Here is a 26,264-nt window from a genome sequence, read left to right on the forward strand (position 1 = left end):
ATTGAGCTTCCGCTCATGCCTTCCCGGCATCCCACATGTCTACTCGACATACCACACGTTAATGGAACATTGAATTCTTCTACCATTTGTCATTTGCGAAAAATTGAATTCTTTTCGCGTTCCATTAATACGAGCGACGACCAAAACAACACAAGCGTTCACGTACTCATCATTTACACGTGACAAAAACGCTTACCTTCGCACCGCTCATGCAACTTACATCTCCTTGTGCGCATCACACATTTATCATATGCAATCCATATGCTCACACGACCATGTATCACGCACCCCATACGTTTATATATGCCAAAACGCATATCGGTGCAACTCACATTTGTTGCCCAATGCAACGAGCATTCTACATATGCCTGTCTTCTTGTCTTTGTTGTGTAGGTTAACGAGTCCCTTCTTACTTACGGAGTTCGGGGACTTGTAGGGGCTCCGTAACGCCCCTCGGATATTACTTATGCTTGATGACTTCATGATTTGAACTCCCCAACCAAGAAGCTACTCTTACTCGGGGACTTAGGGGACTTGTAGATACCTCCACTAGCAAGGCTAGTTCTCTACATCACCAAGCATAAGTAACTCCTACTTTTGGACATCCACGAGACATGGAAGGGCCCAACCGATACATGCATCGTGTAGCCCTATGTTCAGGCTACGCGGCGGTATCCGGAAGTCGCAAATCCGCCACCGGGAAGCCACCTTCCCGCCCTTGCCAAGATGCCGCCACAACATGGCTTTCTACATGCTTCTAGGCTTTCTAGACTAGAATTGTGTAGTTACTTGTCCCACATCGAAAAACAAGTAGAGGAAGAGCATTCCTTCATCTATAAAAGGAATGCCTCCTCTCACTTAAACATCCATCCCATTACATACTTTGTAATCCCTCTTGGGCCGCAAGGCTCGACACACTAGTATAAGCTTTCAAGTGGACGTAGTCTCCCGCTCATGCGGAGGCGAACCACTATACATCTTGTGTCAATCTCTCTCTCTCTCTCTCTCTCTCTTTATTTATAGCTAACTAGAGTCCCCTCGGATTTCTAACGTTAACATTATCCTAAACCCCAATATAACTAGTTTCACTTGTGATTGAGGCTACAATTTTCCTATTGTTTTGGTAATTCATGATTCTTGTATATGTTCCTAGGATGACTTGGAAAGACTTTATAATCACACTACAATAACTAAATAGGATAACCACGGAACCACCCTAATCAATAGGACGAACTTTTACCACTATGGGGGCGAGAAAACACACACACACACAGGGATGAAGGGTAGTGGGAAGCCTGGCCTTAACTTCTAATCGGGGTTACTACTGGGGCATCTTTCCCTGTAGCTTTAGGAAGGGTTCAATTTCTTCTCTTTCGAAGTTTGCACTTGCTTATTGGGAGGAGGACAGTTACTTGTCTCTTTCGAAGTTTGCACTTGTCTCTTTTAAAGGGTTCTATATATGCACTTATTTGATAACAAAACTGAGTTATAAATCTTTAGTTAATGAGGTAATTAAGTAGAACACGAAAAATTAGATACATAACGAAGTCTACATTTACTTACTGTTACAAGTCTTTCATGGACTAAACAAGAGGAAAACAAAAAATTAAATAGATCGACCACGGCATTACGATGGAACGTTTCAATTTAATTAGAAATTTAAGGAGATAGTATATATATATATAGCAGTGTTTATTTCAGGATAAGAGATACTAATGCATTGATCATATATATTAGAGCTAGCTAGACTACGAAATCTTAGATGGAGTTAACTATAAGTTTGAAGTCCTCAAAACTGACTGCCCCATCCCCATCTGTATCTATAGAAGCAATAATACCCTGGCAATCCTCCAGACTCAACTCAAATCCCATCCCATCTCCCATAACCTCATACAACTCCTCTGCAGTCACAGCCTCATCCCCATCAACATCCAAGGCCTCAAAAGCATTCTTGAGCACATTTTCTAGCCCCCCGAATTCCATGTTCCTTGTGTTCATCTCCAGAAACTCCTCTATGCTCAGCAACCCATCTTTGTTTGTGTCCCCATGCTCCATCATTGCCCTCACATCTTGCTCGAGTGGATTGTAACCAAGCGATCCTAGGATCCCACCGAGCTCTGCTGCTGTGATTTTCCCATCGTTGTCTGAATCGAAAGCTTTGAATGTTTCGATAAGGCCCAAGACCTGACTTAATGACTCGGTTTCTGCAGAGAGAGAACTCGACTGAGCCATGGATTAGGTTTAGTATAAGCTCAAGCACTTGGTGTGCAGCTTTACCTGTGTCTAGCTTTTTAGTTTGCATTTTCATTGCGACATCCACCTCTACTTATACACAAGCAGTGCAAAGGAAAAGAGGATTCCCATGAACAAAAGATAATGTATTCTTATTCTTGTGAATACTTTAGTGTGATAAAAAACAATTTGGTGGGATAAGAATATTGTTCTGGATGATTGTGACAATAAATGTATAATGGTACTGCTTGATTGACATTACATTAATTGAAGCTAATCATTCAAAATGTACCTGAGAAATTTAGTTTGCAAGAAAAAGAACAAATTATTATATTCATGCAATTGATGAGAATCTATTTGTTTCCATTTGCAATATATGTAATTGTCAGTCTTTGTAATATCACTCCAGTGTTCGGGGAGTTATCTTTGGCAAGTTGCTCTGTGTGATTCTGCGAAGAAAGTGATGCCCACTAACCCCCACACCATTGCTAAAAGTATTTATGCTCGTTCTTGTTTAGTTATTTATATATTTTATCAATGATAAGATGATATTATTATTAAAAAAGATGAAGATTCTAACTTGAAGTATAAGAATCATTTGTAAATTTTTCACATTAGCATCAACTCACCATGCTTGACATCTGATGTTTACATGCATTCGCATCGTCAACAATGAAGATTAAAAACAAGATCTTTTAAGTGACATGTTGAAGAAATTGCATGCATATAGAAACACTAATTTTCTGTTCTTTTTTTTCACTTTTTTGGTGCCAGACAGTGACGTCGAGGCGTCGAGCCATGTGAAGCAAAAGGCTAAAAATACAAAATACCCAAACTTCTAAACCAAAAACAAACAACCATCGTATTACCCAAAAAAAAATAAAAACAAACAGTCACCGACCTTTTACATTAATACAAAATATGTATGTATACATACACACACACAGTCTTTCTCTGCTAAGGAGGTCCTTAGATATTAATATCTAAGGATTTCCTTGATAGATCCACTTTTCGATTGCATATCCACATTTCGACCGTTCAGTTTTTAGATCCTAATGTATAGATCACTTCTGAAAATTTTCGGCCAAATTGATGATCGTTAAGGTATCGAACTAGATTAAATCAATGAACGAACCGAATTTGTCCAACCGGAACCGTTCGTGTTCATAATTGTAAATCGCAGTTTTGAATGCCTTAATGATTATCAATTTGGCTGAAAATTTGCAGAGATGATCTAGTCATATATACCTAAAAACTGAAACGGCCGCCCAACCCCTAGAAACCCTAGCTCCTAATTCCGGCCTCTGTGTCGGCCTTTCTGCAGCCAAATCAACCGGATTTCCGCCGGCCTCACTACCTAGCATGTCTAATATTGACTCTGTTACCAGAAGTTTCGCCACTTCGCTCGCCATTGCGAGCAATGATGTGGTTGACATCTCTGCTATGTCGGATGGAGGTGCGCAGCGAACATCGCAGTTCTATCTCCTTGCATGGCCGCTCTCCCCAAAACCGACAACAGCCATGGACCTGAGACGTCATTTCAGGCGTGTTTGGGTACTGAACCAGGGTTTTACCGTCCAACAAAGGACTCCAACTCGGTTCTTGTTCTCTTTTGACCTTCGCAGTGACTGCAGGAAGGTGATGATGGGGGGGCCTTGGAGTTTTGGCCGAGCTCTGGTCGTGATGCAGCCATATGATGGTATTGCTCCGCTGCAATCAATACCAATGCAAGACCTATTCTTCTGGGTTCGCATAACAAATATGCCACCGGCATATGAACAACGGAAAACTATTGCCAATGTAGCCTCTGTTGCAGGGAAGTACCTGGACATCGATGGAAAGTTGTTTGATGCTACGGGAGAGATTAGGGTTCGTGTCTCCCATTCAATCTTGAAGCCTTTCTTTCCGACAAAAACCCTAAAGTTTGCTCGAGGGGTTGAGCAGGAGGTACAATTTCTGTTTGAAAATCTAGTAGGCGAGTGTGATATTTGTGCTCGTGTTTTCCATGAGAATGGTCCATGCAAGCCAGATACTGTACCATCTAGTGTCAAGACTGTTGAGCAATCTGTGGCCCGAAAGCTCGAGCTCACTAATCAGTTTCTGGGATTCCATGGTCCTCAGTTCAAGGAAGGGACTTTCAGGTTTCGGGGCATCACTACTCCTATCCTGCCACCAGTGGGGCGTTCCCTGTTTGGTGGTGTTGAGTCCAGCAGGCCTAGGCGACCGGTGATCATCAGGAATGCTGAATCAAGGGTAGCCAGTGATGAGAATTCCGGTGCTATTGTGCCGGTTGAGACTGAGAGCTAGGCTAAACGAGGTAGACCTTTTCCCTCCCCACACAAATTGCAATTTTTGATGTCTGACTTACTTGAAGGTAAAACCAGTCCGGTTGCTTCTGCAAAGAAAGTGAAGATGCCTGAATTTTCTTCTAAATTCAGTGCTAAGTCTCTGGGCCTTGTGGAAAGCCCTGGAGGTATGTTGGTGCCGGCTGAGGTCATGATGCCAGTACTTGAGCTGCCGGGGACAAAGAAGAAGAAAGGAAGGCCTTTGGGATCTAAAAATAAAAATCCAAAGACAAAGAAGGTCTCTGCTGAGGAGGTCATGACAGTGCTGTACTCGGGTACACCCCCAAGCCCTAGTTTGAAGGGCAAGGAAAAGATCTAGATGGCTGTGGTAGGAGCCTATTTACTATGTCTCTCTATTTTTTCATAGTTTATAGGCTCACTTTTAAATAAGTGAGCGGTTAGTTCGAATATAGATGGTCTGTCTCTATGTATCAAAGTAGTTCTCTTACTACAACTTCTTGATCTGTCTAGTTGAAGGCAGCAGAAGGATATGTAATGGCCACCTTGGCATGCGTTAATGAAATCCACATTTCCCTCAAAAAAAAAAATATATACCTAAAAACTGAATTGTCGAAATGTGGATATGTGATCGAAAAGTGGGTCTATCAAGGAAATCCTCAGATATTAATATCTAAGGACTTCCTTAGCAGAGAAGGACTGTATATCATATATATATATACTATTTGTTAGCCAAAGTAAGTGTGAAAAGACAATAAAACTCTTAGACCTTATATTAATTTTAAATAATTGAGTGGTAGTATGGTAAATAGCAAAATTAAAAATCATACAAAAAATAAGATAAATAATTTTCAGATAGTTAACTACCCATGTCTGCAGTAACCATCCACAATTCAAATAACTTTCCACTTTCTTTTTTTCTCAAATAACTTCTATTTTTTTCTCAATATAATAATTATAAAATTTTTACACATACAGAGCACGTGAGCAGAAAATTAGTATAAATATAAGAAGATCTTTAATTATAAGAAGATAAAGAACAATATCAAATATGACGTTTGGTGTAAATCTGTTTGTATTACGTAAGCAAAGGGCTATTTCCGATAAGTAACAAAGATCCCCAAACTTCTAAACCAAAAACAAACAACCATTTACATTACTTTTTTCCTTATTATTTTAAGGATTAAATACTGTTTACTCCCTATACTTATAGGGTTTCATCGTTTCAGTCCCTGACCTTCGAATTTCACCTAAAAAGTCCTTGAATTCTCAATTTCCTCCCAATTGGTCCCTGCCGTCAAAATTTTCTGTTAAAGTTGCTGAAAATGTCTATTATGCCCTCACTTACTTTTTTATTTATTTATTTTTTCTCTCTCTTTTATTTCTTTTTTTCATTTCACCTCTTGAAGGTATGTGGATTGGAACATCTTGATGAGGAGATGAAAAGAAGGAGGCAAGAGAGCCGGAAGAAGAAGAGGTAAAAAGAAAAAAAAATAAAAAAAAAGAGAAAGAGAAATATATATTTTTTTCAAAGTAATTGAGGGTATAATAGACTTTTTAGGGGAAGATAACGGAGTTTTTGATGGATGCTTGACGGCAGGGACCTATTGGGAGAAAATTGGGAGTTCAAGGACTTTTTAGGTGAAATTCGAAGGTCAGGGACTGAAACGATGAAACTCTATAAGTATAGGGAGTAAGCAGTATTTAACCCTTATTTTAAATTGCAGGAAGTTATCTACACACCGAACGAGAAAAGAACAATATCAATCCACTCTCATTTTATACCTATCAAACCCTACAACCTAAAGAGTAGAAGAGGGAGAAATCTCATTGCACATCAAACCTCTCTATGAAGCAAATTGCATAGTAAACTTTTCTATGAAGGAATTTGGAGGAGAGGTTCAAGTATTTATCATGCAAGTATGAAGCAAATTGCATGATAAATTTCTGCTCCAGCGGTAGCAGGTATGTCGTTGACTCTCCCTTTCTATCCTCTAAATCATCTTAATTTATCAATGTCAGATCTTTTTTTCTTGTTGTTCTTCCCTTTTCCCCCACATCTTAAAACCTGGATTTTTCATTGTTAAGGAGCACCTCGTTTCTCTTCACCCATCAACTTAAATTTTAGCGTAGGTTCGTTGGTTTTTCAATGCTGTGATTACGACGTTGTATCTCTTATCTCATATCGGCACATCAGCATTTTCGATATTGCCTTTCTCAATCTTTCTTTCTTTTTCCTCTGGTTCTTTTGTTGTCAGGCATGTGTTCTTTCCTGGTCTAATGGTTGTGCTTTAGAATGTTTTATATGATTCTAGGTTTTGGTTTCTGGTGCTCTTTGTTGGAATCTATCTCTCTCACACCTACAATAACTCTCCAGAACTATATTGAAGTAAAGAAGAAAGATGTAGATGAGAAAATTTCAGAAAGATAAAGAGACGAACAGAGAGCAGACCATGTAGCTCTTCTATTTTCTATTATGATCTTCTTAAACGATTACACAGATGCTCGGGCTTATATCCCAAGACTTGAAGTGCTGCTGGAACAATTTAAAACCACACAAGGCTAGATGTTTCTCAGCCACAAAACACATAAACTATGGTCAAAGAAATATAAAATACAAAACTCTGACCATGCCATTTGACTTAACTAGGAAGACATTAATTCTAACACTCCTTCTTAATGTCTTTGTGTTGAACTCCCAGTAAACCTCTCAGATAAGTGAACCTTTCTTTTGGCAAAGCTTTGGTGAAGATGTCTGCCACTTGATCTTCAGATTTGCAATATACAACTTCAATCTCCTTGTCTTCAACAGCCGATCTAATGAAGTGATACTTTCTTGCAATATGCTTGGTCCTGTTGTGAAAAACAGGATTCTTTGTCATAGCTATTGCAGATTGGTTGTCACACAAGAGAGGAGTTGTTTCATATTGCATTTCACCAAAGTCTTCCAGAATTCTTCTAAGCCAAATTGCTTGAGAAGTAGCTTCAGCTGCAGATACATATTCTGCTTCAGCTGTGGATAAAGCAACACTCTGTTGCTTGTTGGAACCCCATGAAAACACTCCAGAACCTATTGTAAATGCATAACCTGATGTGCTTTTTGAATCATCCAGACTCCCACTCCAGTCACTATCACAAAAACCAAATAACTTTGGTTTAATGTTCTTTCGATACATCATTCCAAAATCAATTGACCCTTGAATATATCTCAACACTCTCTTGGCAGTCCCAAGATGTATTTGAGTAGGATTATGCATGAACCTAGACAAAAGACTTGCTGCATACATGACATCAGGTCTTGTTGCAGTCAAATAAAGGAGGCTTCCAACCAAGCTTCTGTACACACTTGTGTCAACAGGTTTGCTTCCATCATCCTTCGAAAGTTTTTCGTTCACAATAAGAGGTATAGCAACAGATTTGCACCCTCCCATTCCAAATTTCTCAAGAATGGATTTAGCATATTTCTTTTGGGAAACAAAGATACCATTTTCAGATGGGAAAAAGATATAAACAGTACCTGAGGTAAGACCCATTCTACATTTTTGTACCTAACTTTTGGAAACTATCATTTTAGTACCTGGAGTACCCAATCCAACCCAATTTTCGTACACGCCGTCCATGACGACGTAAACTCTTCTGACAGCTGGCATGATTTAAAGAGGCCACGAGAGGAGCAAGTTAACGCCGTTATGGACGGCGGGTACGTATGTTGGGTCGGACTGGCTATTTGGAGTACCAATGTGATAGTTTCGGAAAGTTGGGTATGAAAATTTAGAATGGACCATAGTTGGAGTACTGTTTATATTTTTTTCCCTTTTCAGATTGAGAGACACCAATTCCCATAAAATAATGCAATAAACCCAAGTCACTCATCTCATATTTTTTCATCATCTCATTTTTAAAATTTAGAACCATTTCCTCACAACTTCCAGTAAACACTAAGTCATCAACATAGATTGAGACAATGAGAATTTCAGTGTTACCTTTAGTTTTGATGTACAAGGTTGGCTCATTCTCGCTCCTTTGAAAGCCATCTTTGATGAAATGAGAATCAATCTCTCCGTACCATACACGAGGAGCTTGCTTCAAGCCATATAAGGCTTTCTTCAACTTATAAACTTTCTGTTCTTCATTCTCAATGACAAAGCCTTGAGGTTGTTCAACATATACTTCCTCATTCAGCACTCCATTCAAGAAGGCTGACTTGACATCCAATTGGTATAAAGACCAATTTTTTTGAGCTGCCAATGCAATTAGAGCCCTGATTGTATCCAAACGTGCAACCGGCGCATAAGTCTCATGAAAATCAACACCTAGTTGTTGAGAATACCCTTTTACCATAAGTCTGGCCTTGTTTCTTTGAATGGAACCGTCTACGTTCAACTTTGTCTTGTAGAGCCATTTCACACCAATGACAATTTTGTCACTTGGTCTGTTCACCAAATCCCATGTTGAATTTTTTTCAATCACAGAAATTTCTTCCTCCATTGCTTTCTTCCATGCCACATCTTTTATTGCTTCTTCATAAGTTTCTGGTTTAGTAACACAGAAGTTACAGCTAGCATACACATCACAGAGACTTCGCATCCTTATTGGAGTTGAAGCTTGTGATTGAGGAGATTGAGGACTAGCTAGTTGAGGAGAGTGAATAAGTGATTGGATATAACCTTCTTCTTCTTCGAACTCTTCTCCTTCATTATCTTCACCCACTTGAAGTGTCGAAATCTGGACAGATTTGCTTTTCCAGTCCCATAAAGCTTTTTCGTTAAAGATTACATCTCTTGAGATAACTATCTTCTCCTTTTTCAAGTTGTAAAGCCTGTAGCCTTTAGTTTGATCGTTGTACCCCACAAATATGCATTTCTCACTATTTTCTTCACTTGTGTCTCAGCTCTTTTGCTACAAGAACGAAGCAAACTGGCCCAAACACCCTTAAGTGGTTGACAATAGGTTTTCTTCTACTCCAACATTCAAAAGGTGTCAAATCCTTCACTGCCTTAGTAGGACAACGATTCAGCAAATACACAGCAGTATTGACTGCTTCTCCCCAAAAAACATAAGGTAAACCTTTTTCATGTAACATGGACTTTGCCATTTCGACAATAGTCCTGTTCTTCCTCTCAGCTACTCCGTTTTGCTACGGGGTATAAGCTATTGTAAGTTGTCTCTCAAGTCCCAAATCATTGCAGAACTTGTCGAACTCCTTTGAGTTGTACTCACCACCTCTGTCACTTTTCAAGGTCTTAATTAGAAAGCCACTTTGTCTTTCAACCATCATTTGAAACTTTTTAAACATAGAGAATACATCTGATTTTTGTCTCAAGAAGTAACACCATGTCATTCTAGAAAAATCATCGATGAAAGTCAAGAAATATCTATTACCTCCATGTGTAGCAGTATTCATCGGTCCACAAACATCTGAATTTATGAGCTCATGTGGCTTTGAGGCTCTCCAAGCTTTCTCCTTCGGAAAAGAGTCTCGATGTTGCTTGCCAACTGCACACCCTTCACAGATTTCACTAGCTTCTTGTATAATTGGTAAGCCATGCACCATATCCTTCTCTTTAAGATGCTTCAAGCTCTGAAAGTTCAAGTGTCCTAGCCTTCTATGCCACAGCCAAGCATTATTCAGAACATCTACCTTCCATGAAACATCTACATTCTTTGAAGCAGATGCTGAGTAATTTAAGGTGATAGGAAAGATTCTATTTCCTTCCATTTTCACCTTAGCAATTTGTTGAGTTCTATCTCTTTTCCCATAAATAGCACAGGAATTATCTCCAAAATCCACATAGTAGCCATGCTCTATAAGTTGACCCACACTCAACAAATTCTTAGCCAAATTAGGGACAATCATCACTTCCTTGATATACATTCTACCCTTCTTTGTTTCCACCACAAGTGTACCTCTACCTTGAGATTGAGCTAGATTACCATCAGCCATCCTCACTCTTGGAGTCACCGAAGTATCTATGTCAATAAGTAGAGATTTGTTTGCTGTCATATGATTGCTACAAGCACTGTCGATAAACCAAACTTGATCATTATTTTGAACAGTTGCTGCATGACAAGCAAAGAAAAGGTTGTGATCACTTTGGACTTCTTCAGTATAATTTGCTTGCTGATTTCCTTTGTAATTGCAGTCCTTTTGAACATGCCCAAATCTCTCACAGTTGGAACACTTTGGCTTGCCTTTATGCCAACAGATTCCCCTATGAAATTTTCCACAAATCTTGCACTTTATGAAATGAGGTTGTGGTGTAGACACTTCTGGAACAAGCTTCTTCTCAAAGGTACTTTTGCCTTTATTTTTCTGATTTGTACTCTTCCAGTTCTTCTCAACTTTAGGCTTGTTTTGCTGAGAACTTGACTCAACCTTCCACTTTCCTTTGGAGCTAACATTCAAGGATTGAAATGCTGTTTCAACAGACTGCTCAGCATGAATTTCTAATCGCTGATCAAAGGCCTTAATCGACCCTTTGAGTTCTTCGATAGTTAGAGATTCTAAGTCTTTAGTTTCCTCAATAACATTAACAATTGTATCATATTTTTTAGACAAACTAAGGAGCAATTTCTCCACCATTCTGCAATCAGAAATTTTTTCACCATATGATTTCATTTGATTAATGACATCAGTAAGTCTGGTGAGATAATCATTCAACAACTCATCATCTTTCATCCTAGCATACTCAAAATCTCTTCTAAGATGCTGTAATTTAACTGCTCTTACCTTTGTAGTTCCCCTGTACTCTTTCTCCAGAACATCCCAAGCATCCTTGGCTTTTATCTCATTGGAAACCCTTGGGAAGATCTCATCTGATAGACCCATTTGAATGATATAGAGAGCTCTGGCATCCTTCTTGATGTTGCTTTCCAGTAGCATGTTCTCTGCATCTGTCAAAGTCCTCTCAAGATCAGGATCTTGGAATCCTACTTCAACAAATTTCCAAAGACCATGAGAGATGAAGAGTGTCCTCATCTTAACCCTCCAATAGTCGTAGTTTACACCATAGAAGACTGGAGCTGACAGGTTTTTCTCACTAGAGTCGTTTGACATTGATTTCTGATTCTAGGGACTTCTTCTTCTTCTTCTTTGTTTTTTTTTTTTTTTTTTTTGATTCACAATCGCCCAAAACTGTATTGATCTAATACAGCTCTGATACCATGTTGGAATCTATCTCTCTCACACCTACAATAACTCTCCAGAACTATATTGAAGTAAAGAAGAAAGATGTAGATGAGAAAATTTCAGAAAGATAAAGAGACGAACAGAGAGCAGACCATGTAGCTCTTCTATTTTCTATTATGATCTTCTTAAACGATTACACAGATGCTCGGGCTTATATCCCAAGACTTGAAGTGCTGCTGGAACAATTTAAAACCACACAAGGCTAGATGTTTCTCAGCCACAAAACACATAAACTATGGTCAAAGAAATATAAAATACAAAACTCTGACCATGCCATTTGACTTAACTAGGAAGACATTAATTCTAACATCTTGTGTTCATTTCAATTGGATCTTCTTTACCTTGCTTGCGATTGAGTGATTTGGTTATTTTTCATGCTTGGGGTTTGTCGATTTGATGGCCGTCTTGTGTCATGCTCTTAATCTCTCATTCTTTGAAGGGTCTGCAATCTGGTTGGTAATTGGAGTTGACCACATGCTGACATCAACTCTTCTAGGTTTAGGGTTTACATTTTTACAACATGTTGATGTCAACTCCAACCAACCATACCCTACAGACTTTGTGAGTCATTTATATAAATTCAATCCACGTTCAGACTCATAGATTTACCCTTTTTTCTTTTTGATATTTGGTTTTGAAAATGCATTCGTTTCTTAAAAGTTGACAAATCATTTTCTTATTTTATCAAGGAGTTGAGTAAAATAGGTACTGTGTTTACGCCTTAAGTCAAACAGAGACATATATACATATACATACGTACAGACACACACATATACATATACATATACATATACAAGCACACCCACATATGCACATCAACATCATTTAATTGAGGTCGACATACTGATTCAGGAAATGACTAACAAATTAGAGGTGCATGCGATGATGTAGGCGTGTGATGGAAGTTTAAATGTGAATTCACTTTGCAAAACAGCAAGATAAAAGCTAAAATGTCAACTCCCGTGTTAAGAACTACTTGCTCCATCTTGTTTTTTTTACGCCATAGACTCCGTCTCTCTCATCTCTCTTCAATGTCCAACTTAGTAGAAATTGAAGTTTTAGGCAAAGGAAAGGCATGAACAACTTGCATTTCTCCTCGAAGATATGAAACCCTAGCCACATTTCATAAGCCAAACCACTATAGTGACTGTATTAGATCTTTTTGCCCTCATAAAGTAGAAACAATTTGACTGATTTTCTATTCTTCTTTTTGGAGCAAGAAGGAACTTGTATTAATAATCAATTGAGATAATTATATCAGATATTAATACATCAGATAACTAATAAGATTCATGCTCTAGTGCTCTCTTTTTGAAACAAATATTCATTGCATTAGATGACCAGCCAAAAAGCCAGAGTCTAACATACACTTAAAGACAGAAAAATGGCAGGGTAACAACCACGCTCCTATCTAAGTAATGTAAACTCATTACAAGTCGATTTTAAGCCGGCTTTGTAAGCGAACTCATAAACAAAGAACAACTCTGTATCTTCTAGGGCAAAATCATTGACTAGCATCTCCATCAGCCAAGCGCGCAATTGCGGTACCAACAGAGTGCCACTTCCTAGCAAACAAATAGGAGCAATTCCTTATCCATAAGCCGCTTGAAAAAAGTCAATCTTATTCAAGATAATTACCAACTCCCGTAGCAGTCTTGATCCGAAAACGATTGGTCTTAATCAAAACAAAAAACAAAAGGGCTCTGCCACCCCCCAGCAACCACCACAGGCCCGATCCGACAGAAAGAAAAAGAAATGGAATGGCCCACATCTCCAGGCCTAACCCAAAACCCTAGTTGAACCTAGGATTTCCGGCCGAGAAACAAGGAGACGCAGACCAGATGACTCCAGCCGCTCCACCTCGGCGACCCGAAACGGATCTGATCCCATCATCCTCTCCTCCCTCCCAGATCGACATGTAGAAAATCGTCAGAAGAGCAGCGACCCATCACCAATCCGGCAGCCGGCCACTATCTTCCACCATCGCCTTCGTACCTGGACCGCGACCCTAAACTCAAGCGACGATCAGACTGCTTCCCTAAAGAAACAACCCGCCGCCCTTCATAGAACGCCGGTGAAGTCGCTGTGACGCAGACCCCGCTCTGATCCGCAACCACCCAGACAACACCGCCGATCCCAGCACCGTCCAAACTGGTTTAGGAATGAAACCTGAAACACGATCAAAGAGGCCCCCAAACGGGAGCTTCTCGCCGCCAACACGATTGACGCTTGAGTATTGCCCGGCGCCGCTGCCGTAAACTGCCACACCACGAACGCCGCCTTGCCCAAGGGAAGTGCGCCGCCGCCCGTCGAAACAGAAGTTTCAAAAACCCTACGTTGCTCCGAGAAGCTCGGAGACGCCTAACTTTGACATTGTCTTTTGTGCTCCACTAGTGCTCTACTTAAACTTGAAATACAAAAAATGACAATTTAATTTTGCCTGAAAAGATGTCCACATATTCACCCCATATCCTGCTTGGTAAAGGAGTTTGCAGATTTTGTCACGCATCCATCATTTGATTTACGCAACTCCCATGCCGTGGTAGTTGGAGCACTGTTAATAGTTGACTCTCGTAAACAACCCAATAACGTTGGAGCCGTTTTCAATTTGGTGTACTCCTTCCTTGTCCCAAATAATATTATCTTTAACTACTTGCATAAGCAGATAGGCTAATCCTAACATAAATATTTAATCAATTGTCCCCTAACAACTGGCTGCACTCAAATTCACGCCAGAAAAAGCTTATCTCGCAGGAATCCAAGTTGGTTCGTGAATGCATATATATATATGGAAATGGATTAAAGAAAACAAAGGTTCATGTTCATCACTCAACCACGATCTTTAGGTACATAATACGATTCCCAAAAACTCCATGTCTCCATCCAAGCTAGGAAGGGCCATGTTGGGGTTGGACGCCGAAACAAAGTTCATGCTGAGCTTTCAGCTAAACCAAAGAGGAAAGAGAAAGAGAGAATGACAGAGATAATTAAATGTTTGACTTGGCTCGCCGTAAAATGTGTGGATGATTTTTTTTTAAAATGCTGTGTCATTTAATAACTTAAAGCAATAAATAACATAAAATGACAAAAATAATTAAATGCTTGACTCAGCTCACTGCAAAAAGCGATGATACATTCTTCAGAATACAGTGACACCTAATAATCTGTTAGAAAAATTAATAAAGTGCGATAGAAAGCACACTAAATTACAACAGAACTCTTAAACTAAGAGAGATAGATCACCGAATTAATACTTGAATTAGTCGTAAAAGACGATGACGTACATACCCTACTTGATATAACTATGCCTAATAACTTTCGAGGAAAATCAATTAAGAGTGACAAAAAAGGTACAAAACAGGTTCTTAGATTCCTAATGCAATAAGATTAACATTAATGAAAAACAAAGACTTTGATATACAACTATGGAATGGCATCGACATATTTCTCAACATGAGAAAAGAAGTACCAATTTGAGAGTACAATTAATTCCATCTAAAAAAAAGAAAACCCCCATCTAAATGAATTCCGCTCTTCTTTTCAAGAGGAAGAAAACAATGATACAATTATACATATACAAAAGTAGAATGTAATGTTCAATGAATAGTAAAACAGTGATTTTTAAAATTTATTTGTTCTTGAATCCATGGTTTTAGCTTAGTAGGATTATACAAACTTTTTATCCGTCTTTATATATGACTTAGGTTTGTTAAATGTGCAATAACCTGAGCCCAGAACATAAGCCTTGATTTAAAATAATTTTTTTAAATAGAAATAGAAAAATAGAAAAAGTCAGTAAACATGGTATTATATAGGTGGGTGTCTTGAGTAATTCTTAAATTTGAATTTAGAACTTTATATGTTTGTCACAGATCAGTAAATTGTTATAAAGATTTTTGAAAGCTTCACTGCTAAGTTTCATATGCTGCTCCTTATATTATATCGTTTGTATCCAAAAACAAATGAATGGTCTTCAACACCATATGAACCAATAAGTGATACATCAGAGGATGATTAGTTCCAACTTGAAATGTATGATATTTTGGTGAGATTTAACCACTTTTTTAATTTGTATGTAAATAATATCTTTTGTTAGACTATCTATTTCTTTTGAAAAATGTAAATACAGAAGTTTGGTTAAAATATCAGCTCATACTCAACACTTCCATTTAAAGTTAGGTTAAAATACCAGCTTTCATAATATGGAAAATGATAATATATTTAGTTAATATTTTTTATATTATCATTTCTACCCTACTGCGTATAAAATTTACAACAAAAAATACAAATCCACAGCATCGCGCGGGCGAGCTGCCTAGTGCTAATAATATGTACATATTACTGTGGATCTAGCTCGCTCCACCCTTCAAAATATCAGCAACGAATTCTTGACATCATAGTTCATCTTCTCTAGATTGGGCTGCACGGCAAACTGGATCATACGCATACACATACACGTACACATTACACATTACACATACACATACACATACACATACACGTACATATATACATATACATACACATATCTATACCTATACATATATATATACATATACATATACATAAACATATACATATAGTAAGATAAAAGTAAAATGTCAACTCACGTGCTAAAAACTACTTGCTCCATCTTTGTTTTTTTTTTTTACACCACAGACTCCGTCTCTCTCATCTCTCTTCGATCTCCAACTTGGTAGAAATTGAAGTTTCAGGCAAAGGAAATGCATGAACAACTTGCATTCTCCTTGAAGATATGAAACCATAGCCATATTTCCTAAGCCAAACCAGTGTAGTGACCATATTAGATCTTTTTGCCTTCATAAAGTAAAACAGTTTGACAGATTTTTTTTCTTCTTCTTTTTTGAGTAAGAAAGAACTTGCATTAATAAGCAATTGAGATAATTACATTAAATATTAATACATGGAATAACTAATAAGATTCATGCTCTACTCAAACTTAAAATACAAAAAAATACTAATTTAATTTCGCACTGTTATTACATGAAAAGATCTCCACAAGTTCACCCCATATTCTGCTTGGCATAGGAGTCTGGAGATTTTGTCACGCATCTGTTCATAGTTTACTCTCGCAAACAACCCAATAACGTTGGAGCCGTTTTCAATTTGGTGTCCTCCTTCTTTGCCCCAAATAATATTATCTTAACTACTTGCATAAGCAGATTAGCTACTCCTACACTGGAACATAAATAATTAATCAATTGTCCCCTTGGTTTGTTGCTAAGAAAACTGGCTGCGGTCAAATTCATGAGAGAAAAAGCTTATCTCGGAGGAATTCAAGTTGGTTCGTGTATGCATATATGGAAATGGATTAAAGAAAACAAAGGTTCATCACTCAACCTCGATCTTCAGGTACATAATACGATTCCCAAAAACTCCATTCAAGCTAGGAAGGGCCATGCTGGGGTTGAACGCGGAAACTAAGTTCATAGCTGACCTTTCAGCTATACAGAGAGGAAAGAGAAAAGAGAGAATGAAAGAGATAATTAAATGTTTGACTTGACTCACCATAAAATGTGTGGACAAATGTTTCTTAAATGTCGCGCCGTTTAATAATTTTAAAGCGATAAATAATATAAAATGACAAAAATAATCAAATGCTTGACTCAGCTCACCGCAAAAAGCAATGATACACTCTTCAGAATACAGTGACACCTAACAATCTATCAGAACAAATTAATTAAATGCGATAGAAAACACCCTAAATTACAAGAGAACTCTTAAATTAAGCGAGATAGATCACCAAATACTTGAATTAGCCGTAAAAGACGATGACACACCCTATTTGATATCACTACGCCTAATAACTTAATTTCGAGGCAAATCAATTAAAAGTGTCAAAAAAGGTACAAAACAGAGCTCTTAGATTTCTAATGCAATAATATTAACATTAATGAAAAACAAAGTTGTATATATGGAATGGCATCGACATATTTCTCAACATGAGAAAATAGTACAATTGACTTTATTCCATCTAAAAAAAGAAAACCCCATCTAAATGATTTCTCCCCTTCTTTTCAAGTGGAAGAAAACAATGATACAACACTAATACTATCTACATATTCAGGCCCGGCCCTGGCCCAGGGCAGGCAGGGCGATGGCCCAGGGCCCAAATTTTGGGAGAGAAAAAAAGGGCCTAAATTTTGGGAGAGAAAAAAAAAAAAAAACCTAAATCCCTAAAGAAAGTCGCGCATCTGACATCTCCTTTCTTTCTCTTCGGCAAAACCTCTCTTCAACTCTTCATCTTCTAATTCTTCTCTTCTTCCTCTCAATTCACAGCTCCCAAGTCTCATTAATCATGGAGGAAATCGAGCAATATACCCGTTACCAATTTATGGAGAAGACAATTCATCTTCTCCATAATCTCTCTATAAATAGGCTAGCAATTCCTCAATCTAAATCTCAGTCTCTCTCTATGACTCTCTCTCAATCTCAATCTCCGTCTCTCAACCTCTCAATCTCGTTGTTTTACTTGTTCACAAATCACAAATCTTGGGCTTTGTTTCTTATACCTGGAACTGGAAGCTGACCATTGCTCTTTCCAATTTTATATCTTTATAATTGGTGTATGTTACTTCCTGGGACGAATTCGTCGAGCGATCCGTGCAGTTGTTCTTGTTCCGCAACGATCCTGATTCGGTAATACCTCACTCTCCGATTTTCACTTCTTGTTCTTTTTTTCCTGTTTGGTTGCTTAGGAAATTGAAGATGAGGATTGGAATGGTGCAGTTCTTGATTGCTTTTATGTGTGTGTTTGATTCAATGTCTAACTTCCTTTGTTTTCCAGAATTCCAGTTTAGTGCTTTATCAGACCAATTGTATCACTCACCAGACCACCACAATGATGTGAGAAGGAAAGTCGTAAATCAAGTGATTCAGGTTAGAAATATGATACTATTTTGTTCAACTGAACTTTAGCAATGGAATTTTGTGCATCGGCCCTGGGTTTTGATTTTTCTTTTCAATTGTTTACAGCATTGTGGTGTCATTGGTGTGAAACTGTGAATAAAGTCAAGGACTCAATGAGGGCGGTTTGCGTAGACAACGTATTGGATTTCTCACATCCAGGTTCTATTGTTCGATTGATATTTGTCCTTTTGTTTTTTATTAGAGTAATGTTTCCTAAGAAATACGCTTCTGGGGTATTGGAGTAATGTTTCCTAAGTCATTTTAGATGAGATTTGATTGATATAAACTGATGTAATCTTTATTTTTCGTGGTATTGGTCTTACGTCCCTCCCGTTGTATCATATTTTTTTCATTAATATGAAACATTAAAAAAAAAAAATTATATAAAGGGCCCAATTTTGTTCTTCACCCCGAGCCTTGAATTTCCCAGGGCCGGGCCTGTACATATTACTGTGGATCTAGCTCGCTCCACCCTTCAAAATATCAGCAACGAATTCTTGACATCATAGTTCAGCTTCTCCAGATTGGGCTGCACGGCAAATTGGATCATCGGTGGGGGCCCGCACACCAACGCAAGAGAATCGTCTGATCCATCAGGAACATGCTCCCTCAGTATACTCTCCGTGATGTATCCCACACTGTATTCCCAGCCTTCCTTACCATTCGACACCACATACCACACATTGAACCTCTCATGCTCCTTAGCCCAACCATCAAGCTCTTCCCTCAACAAAATGTCCTCTTCGGTTCGGTTTGCATATACGACGTGCATTTCGGTGTCGTCCTCCGGGTCTTTCAGGATGGCTTGTGCCACTTGGTAAATGGGTGTGATCCCCGTCCCCCCGGCGATCATGGCGAGTTTCTTTGCAAACTTGGGTTTACCGTGGACCAAAAAGTTACCTTTACCGGTGTACTCTATGTGACCCAATGGACCCTTCACGTCTAGAGCCGACCCGATTGGGAGAGAGTCCAAGTACTGTGACATGAGCCCACCATTAGGGAACCGAGGGTGCACATTCTTAAAGTAGACCTTAACCACCAGATCAAAATACCCAACTTCATCAATGGAGCTGGTTGGAGTGTAAGCCCTCATGCAAAGCTTGCCCTCAATTTTAGCACACAAGAATATGTGCTTGCCCACTGGCAACCCTAGACCTTGGTCTTCTGAAGGCAATGCAAATCTGAATACCCTCACGTCATGTGAAATCGAGGTCTTGGTCACAAGCTTGCATGGAATTTTCTCACGCGGATTGAGCGCGACGCTTTTTAGTGTGATTTCTTTGATAGGAGCCAAAACATTCGTAAGAGAAGACATAGAATCCACAGTTGATATTCTTGGTGGCCCATGGACGGTATTATTAGGGGAGCTAGAGTCCGAGGCGTAACCTGTGGTACCGACCACCTCGCCTATTCTATATTCCTCAAGCATTTTCTTGGCCTTGTCGGAATGGATTGCTTCAAACTCTTCGGTGCAATCTGTTCCAGCATTGATCAAAATGCTATCAGCACCGCCGGGGTGGTCATTGACGAATTTAGTGCAGTCGTAGACGTGACCGTGGACAACAATCCATGTAGACTGAGGGGTGTTATGCCTCTTGACTTCGGACATTGAGTAAACCTTGGATGAAGTGTTCATGAAGGGTGAAGAGACACTCTTCTTGAGGGTTGCGTTGGATTCGGTCTCCAAGCGTCTCTCTTTTGCCATCCACCCACCGGATTGGTTTCCAGGTTTGGTTGGATGCTCAAACACTATTCCAATCTCTCCTCTGTGTGGCAACACATTGATTTTCACTCGGAACCAACAGTTGTTCATCATTCCCTGCACATTTGAACCACAAGCTGATATCAATTAGCAAAGAGACTCGAGGTTCAAATGGTCCACATCTATACGAAAATTAGTTGAAACATGTGTGTCCTATTTGCACAATAATAGAAGAGTTCTAAGGTCCCATGTTTTTTTTTGGGATCAACAATTAAAGCCATATATGAAAACCACCAGGTACTTCGATCACTGCCCAACGAATCAATCAAATATAATTAATTCTTATAAGAATTAAAATAGGCCAGGGGATTCCAAAGCTTAAGGATCCAAGGTTGAAGGCACCAATGGGGAAACTATTTGAATGACCTCATTTGTAATTAACTACTTAGATCATGTTTTTCAAGTATATATAAAACGGAGACCATGACAGTTCCCATCAAAAATTGCCTAGTGGCTCTATAACTAAACAACTTGAAAAAGACATGAACGACAACAAGAACCACATGACGTGAAAGAACCCGGTTGGTTCTAGCAAAAGGTTGAACTTGATTAATGAATGAACGAATAATCTTACCATGACATTCCAGATGAGCTTTTCGGGCTGAGTGTTGTGGGTTTCGTCCCAAGCCCTCACCGCAATCTCTTTGGCTACCAGTAAGTTGAGCACTTCCACGTCCAGTGACCAGAAGCACCAGCACCAGTATTTCCCATACTTGTTCGGCTTCTCTTGGTGGTCCAGATTGCAGACGTGCCAGGTCTCCCCACCGTCCACAGTCACCTCCACTCGTGTCACTTTCTTACCCCCTCCTGTAAAAACGCAACACTACTCATCAGAATAATCCTTTCAAACAGAGAGATAATGTCATGATATGAGTTGAAATCACCCCACAAGAATTAAAGAAAAAAATGAAATCATGTAAAATAAAACCCAAAAAACCTGCATAGCCTCCCATAGGCAATAATTAAATTAACATGTTGCTTTCCTGTTATTTTCTTATGAAAATAATGATAAATGTGATAGTTTGTTGGTAGTATGAAGAGTATCGCAGACGGCGGCCGCCCTAAAAAATTATGTTCATGAACGAGGACTAAAACGAGTGAGAAAGTCACTCATCATGATGTTAGATTGTTGAAGTCATAAATTCGAATCACCCCACAAAACTTGAAGTGAAAAACAAAAAAAAAACAAAAATCTTGTAAAATATATAGGTAATAATTAGATTAACAAGTTATTTTCTTCTTTTTTCTATATGATATTTGTTACTTTCTTATAAACAGTATCAATGACGGTGACCGCCCTCAACTTAAATTTATATTCACAAGTTAACACGGAAAAATATTTACTTTATTTGAAAAATGTGTCCCGGAACGTAGAAAGAACTCGCAAAAAAAGACCAAGACTAACACAACAACGTGAAGTCAAGAAAACAAATGGATTAATACATTCCTTCCTCTAGACCCAAAAAAGAAAAGTCCACCCCATGTCATGATTTGTGTTTTCTTGAAAATAGACATCACCCACTCTATTTTACGAGTACTACCAAAGCACCGTACGTGTAAACCCTCTCTTAAATGTGATACCAGCCACGTGTTTCAATCGGTTCCATTAAAAAAGATTCCCTTTCATACTGAATTGACCCAAAACAAAAACAAAAAAAATTTGATCGAACAGATAGATAATGGAAGGTAGCTGCTCACCGGAATATGCGTAGCCTTTGAGGGTGTACGGCATCGTCCACGAGTTTATCGACAATATCTCCTCGTGAGACGGCGTCGTAATGACCGAGTTTATGTTCAGCTCGTTGATTATGTACTCCGGCTTGTACCACCATGCTGCACACCACCCAGCATAGTAAGCTCCAGTCCACTCCACGTAAATAGTAACTAACTGAGAATTTTATAGTAAATTAAATATGAACTAATTAACTACTAATTTTACCTTCAGCGTTGGCCAGCTCGGCATCAACATGCGAGGGAAGGACCCTGTTGTCCTTGTAATGATAATAAGAGTCGGACTCCTTCGTCGTCACGACGATGCGTTTGAGCCATTTCACCATCCGGCCCCCTATAAAACCGGGTATGATCATCCGAACCGGAAACCCGTGATCAGGGGCCAAACGCTCGCCGTTTTGCATGTAAGCAAGTATGATATCCCTGCTCTCGTCCATGGCGACCTCTTTTCTCAGACTGGTGGCGTACTTTGAGCCACCGCCACCTGGCAGGTCCTCGGCGCCTTCGAAACAGACGTTGAGGGCGCCGCCTATGCGGCTGTAGATCCCGCACCGCTTGAGGACGTCGCGGAGGCGCACGCCGCGCCAGACGGTGGTGGAGATGCCGGCGGCGCCCCAGTTGAAGCCGATGGTCTGCTTCACCATGTTCTGCTCCTTGCGGCGGTTTCCCGCGCAGACGAGGGTGACGGGGAGCTCGCGGGCGCGGAACTCGGTGGTGAGCTGGTCCATGGTGAACCGGGCGGGCCGCTTGACGAGGCCGGTGACCTCGACGGTCCAGTCGTGCCACGTGGCCTTGGGGACGACGCCGTGGTTGCGGACGTAGTGGAGTGGGACCGGAGTGATGAAGCCGTGGTGCATGAGCCGGCTGAGCGGCGGCTCCGAGTTGAAGGGGTGTTTCCCTGTGAGGCGGACCATGCTGGGGTTGCGCTCCACCCAGCTGTCCGACGTGGCCTCATCTCTGGGGTCCAAGATGGACGGCTCTAATTCTCTGTTGCCTCTCCGGACCAAATCCATGTACTCTACGATGCTCTCGTCGTTTTCGTCGTCGCTGGAGGACGACTCGTCGTAGTCGTCGATCGGGGCCGAGCTTTTTGGGGGAGTAGTGATGTCTTGGAAGTAGCGGTTGGGAGTACTTGATTTGAAAGAGGAGCGGACGACGCCGTTTAAGGCGGGGTCGATGTGAGGGAGCTGCCGGTTCTGCTGGACTGAGGCCGCCATAGTTTTGGCTCAGGTTTTCGTGTGAGAGTGGATATGGAAAGATGGTTTTCTTTTGATCTGTACAAAGAAAGAATGAGGGAGAGTTCTTTTTGGAATCTCTGAAAATGAGGGAAGGGGCTACGGAGACTTATATAGGCCCCCCAATGGTTGGGTGCGCACCCGTCAGACGGAGACATGGGAACCCTCGTGAGAGGAAAGGAGCTCTGTTGGGTTTAGATTGGAGTTAAGTGGTGTCGGCGCAGGACTGAAGGCCTTGGCTCGATTAGCTCAACTTCACGAGGATGGCTCGTGCCTTAGCTACATCGGACGGCGATAAATACATAATTAAACACGTATATGTCTAGGTCAGCCGTGTTCCCCATGGTCAGCTGCTGACCAGGGGAACACTACTGATGTCTAGGTAAGTCTAGACATACATCTAGGTATAAAATGTATAGAAAATTACATAGTAAAAAATATTTACTATTTTTGTTTTTGATTACAAGGAGGGCTAAAAGTTTGAAAAAAAAAAAAAAAAAACCCAAGCAAGAACAAGTCTCAGTTTCAAAAGACCCTCTTTATCTTCTTAGAGTATTTTTTCAACATTTAGTCTGGTGTTGTGAAAAAGAAAATTAACTAAATTTGAAAATGAAGGTGAAATTCTATTATTTTTTATCAATTCATACTACACTATACTTTGGCCGCTGAACTCTGTAGCATACCCTACTGTCTCAACAGCCATACAACAATACCCATGCAAAAAAAAAAAAAAAAAAAGAGTCGTCAAAAAACTACTACAAAGTTATACCTAAGAAGAAAGTGCGAGCAAAAATAAAAACACAAAGATTAGTGATACAAATTACCTATTAAAAATTAGTTATATGCAAATAGGTGACTTCAATTGTTTCTAATTTTATGATTAGTGATACAAATTAGTGAATTACCCATTAAAAATTAGTTACATGCAAGAAACCACCGCACATGCTATACATGTATAAGAGATGTGAGGGAGAAATAATTAATAATGTAGAGGGATAATTATCAAAACGATAATTCTAAAAAAAATAGGAGTGTACGTTCACTGCATGCAAAGTTGCAAACTGAGGATGATATCATTTTGGTAGTATCTCTCTCTCATTTTAGTAAAGGATCTAAATAGTACAAACGAATTACTACCCGTTTCGTAAGTACATATCTTACTCGATATAATTTTATCTTTTTGCTCTTACTAGATATAATTTTATCTTTTTGCTAATACCACCATTTAAAACTATGCTCTCGTAGTCAATGTTTATCTTTTTGCTCTTACTAGATATAATTTTATCTTTTTTGCTAATACCACCATTTAAAACTATGCTCTCGTAGTCAATGTTTATCAACTATTATATGATTCAAAATTTATGCGGAACCGTTTTAGTGTTTTGTCAATTACTATATCGATTTTGAATATATTATATTTGGAGTTGTTTATAATACTGAAATATTTATCATACACTCATTTTACATTTAATTAAATTAAAATTGTTTGGACCCAAAATGAGCATTTTGGCCTGACAAGGCGTGTCTTGGAGAAATGTCAGTGGCTCAAGCTATATTGTTGATAAGTTCGAAATATATTATTTAGAGGCTAAATAAAGCCTACTATGGAAGATTATGCGAGCTGCAAGAAAATGAAATAATGGAAGCATGGAAATGAAAAGTCAACTTTAACACATTTTCCTACTTCGGCTAGGAGAAACTGAGCTAAACAAGGAAGGAGGGGCGGCAGACTAACCAAATGAAATCTAAATGAGCTAAAACTTTTCAGATTAATTCTAGACATCCCAAGGATCATTTCTTATGAAGAATGCCAGAGTTAGTTTTGAGTGGAAAGCCTTCAAACAATCAGTCCAATTTTCTGCAGAAGCAAAACTGGACCTGTAAGAAGTCCAACAGCTATTCCGGCCCAACCACATGGAATTAAGCTCTGAAATTTTACCTGAATGATCTACACTCATGATGGATCATTTGATATGAAGAAGTCGAAGGCCCATTCTGAATTCTTGGTGGAGATATAATTGAAGGAATAAAGGAGCAAAAAGTGCTCAAACCTATTATTCCATTAGTGTTTAAGTGCTTAAACTTAACATTCCATTAGTGTTTAAGTGCTCAAACCTAACCCATCATGATTTGTTTAAGGCCAACCACTATGGCTTGATAGCCTGTATATAGAGGCTACAACAAGTAACAATTCACAACACAATTCATCAAAGAATCTCTATGACCATCCAAGCCTTTCTAGAGCAGCCCCTCTCTTTCTCTTACCGGTGATCACACTCCAGTCCTAGTCTTCTCAGAAGCCGACTTTTAGTGCCACCAAACCCTCTGTCAATGTGCTTCGATCCTAGTCTCCTCGGGAGCCGATTGTAGTACCGCGACCACAACAGTTACTGAACCAGCCAAGCAAGGGTAACGCCCTCGCAAACTAGCCAAGCTAAAGTCACGCTTTAGCAAGCTCTCCCCACTTCCCAGTGATTTTCGCTCTGCTCAATCTACGACGTCGAGTATCGATCTGTGTGAACAAGAAGAAACTCAGCAAAAGTCCTCACCACGAGGCACAAAGAATCTCGCGACAAGGTTGGTGCTCTCCTCGTCCACAATTGCTCAGAAGAAGTCAGGTCAAGGGACACCCCCGACGACCGCACCTGAACGGTGCTGGCACACCCGCGCAGAAAAAAAGTCTGTTGACCAGCTGCAAGAAAATTGGAGCCAAACAAAAATTACAATTAATTGAAACAAATTTTTGATATTGACAACAAAGCTACCACATTCTTTTTAAACTATTTACATATAATTTTTTTGAAGAAGGAATTGATAGCACTAGAGCAATAACCAAAACAGCTAGAGTCTACAAAACACTTACATAAGATTCCCGGCAAAGC

General features: G+C 39.4%; 2 protein-coding genes across 2 annotated transcripts; both read right to left on the reverse strand.

Annotated features, from left to right (window-relative positions):
* Window positions 1–1,627: 1,627 nt before the first annotated feature.
* LOC133745531 (probable calcium-binding protein CML29) lies at window positions 1,628–2,308 on the reverse strand. The gene has a single exon (XM_062173614.1). It carries the CDS (start codon window positions 2,230–2,232, stop codon window positions 1,759–1,761), a length of 474 nt encoding a protein of 157 aa, XP_062029598.1. The 5' UTR covers window positions 2,233–2,308; the 3' UTR covers window positions 1,628–1,758.
* A 14,294-nt stretch (window positions 2,309–16,602) lies between these two features.
* Window positions 16,603–23,518, reverse strand: LOC133742556 (nitrate reductase [NADH]-like). Its single transcript, XM_062170241.1, has 4 exons — window positions 22,356–23,518; window positions 22,115–22,249; window positions 20,991–21,223; window positions 16,603–20,473 (listed from the first exon to the last, which is right to left on the reverse strand). Exons 1-4 carry the CDS (start codon window positions 23,362–23,364, stop codon window positions 19,130–19,132), a joined length of 2,721 nt encoding a protein of 906 aa, XP_062026225.1. The 5' UTR covers window positions 23,365–23,518; the 3' UTR covers window positions 16,603–19,129.
* Between the last annotated feature and the right edge of the window lie 2,746 nt (window positions 23,519–26,264).

The sequence above is a fragment of the Rosa rugosa genome, chromosome 4 (genome assembly GCF_958449725.1).
Source record: "Rosa rugosa chromosome 4, drRosRugo1.1, whole genome shotgun sequence".
Lineage (NCBI taxonomy): Eukaryota > Viridiplantae > Streptophyta > Magnoliopsida > Rosales > Rosaceae > Rosa > Rosa rugosa.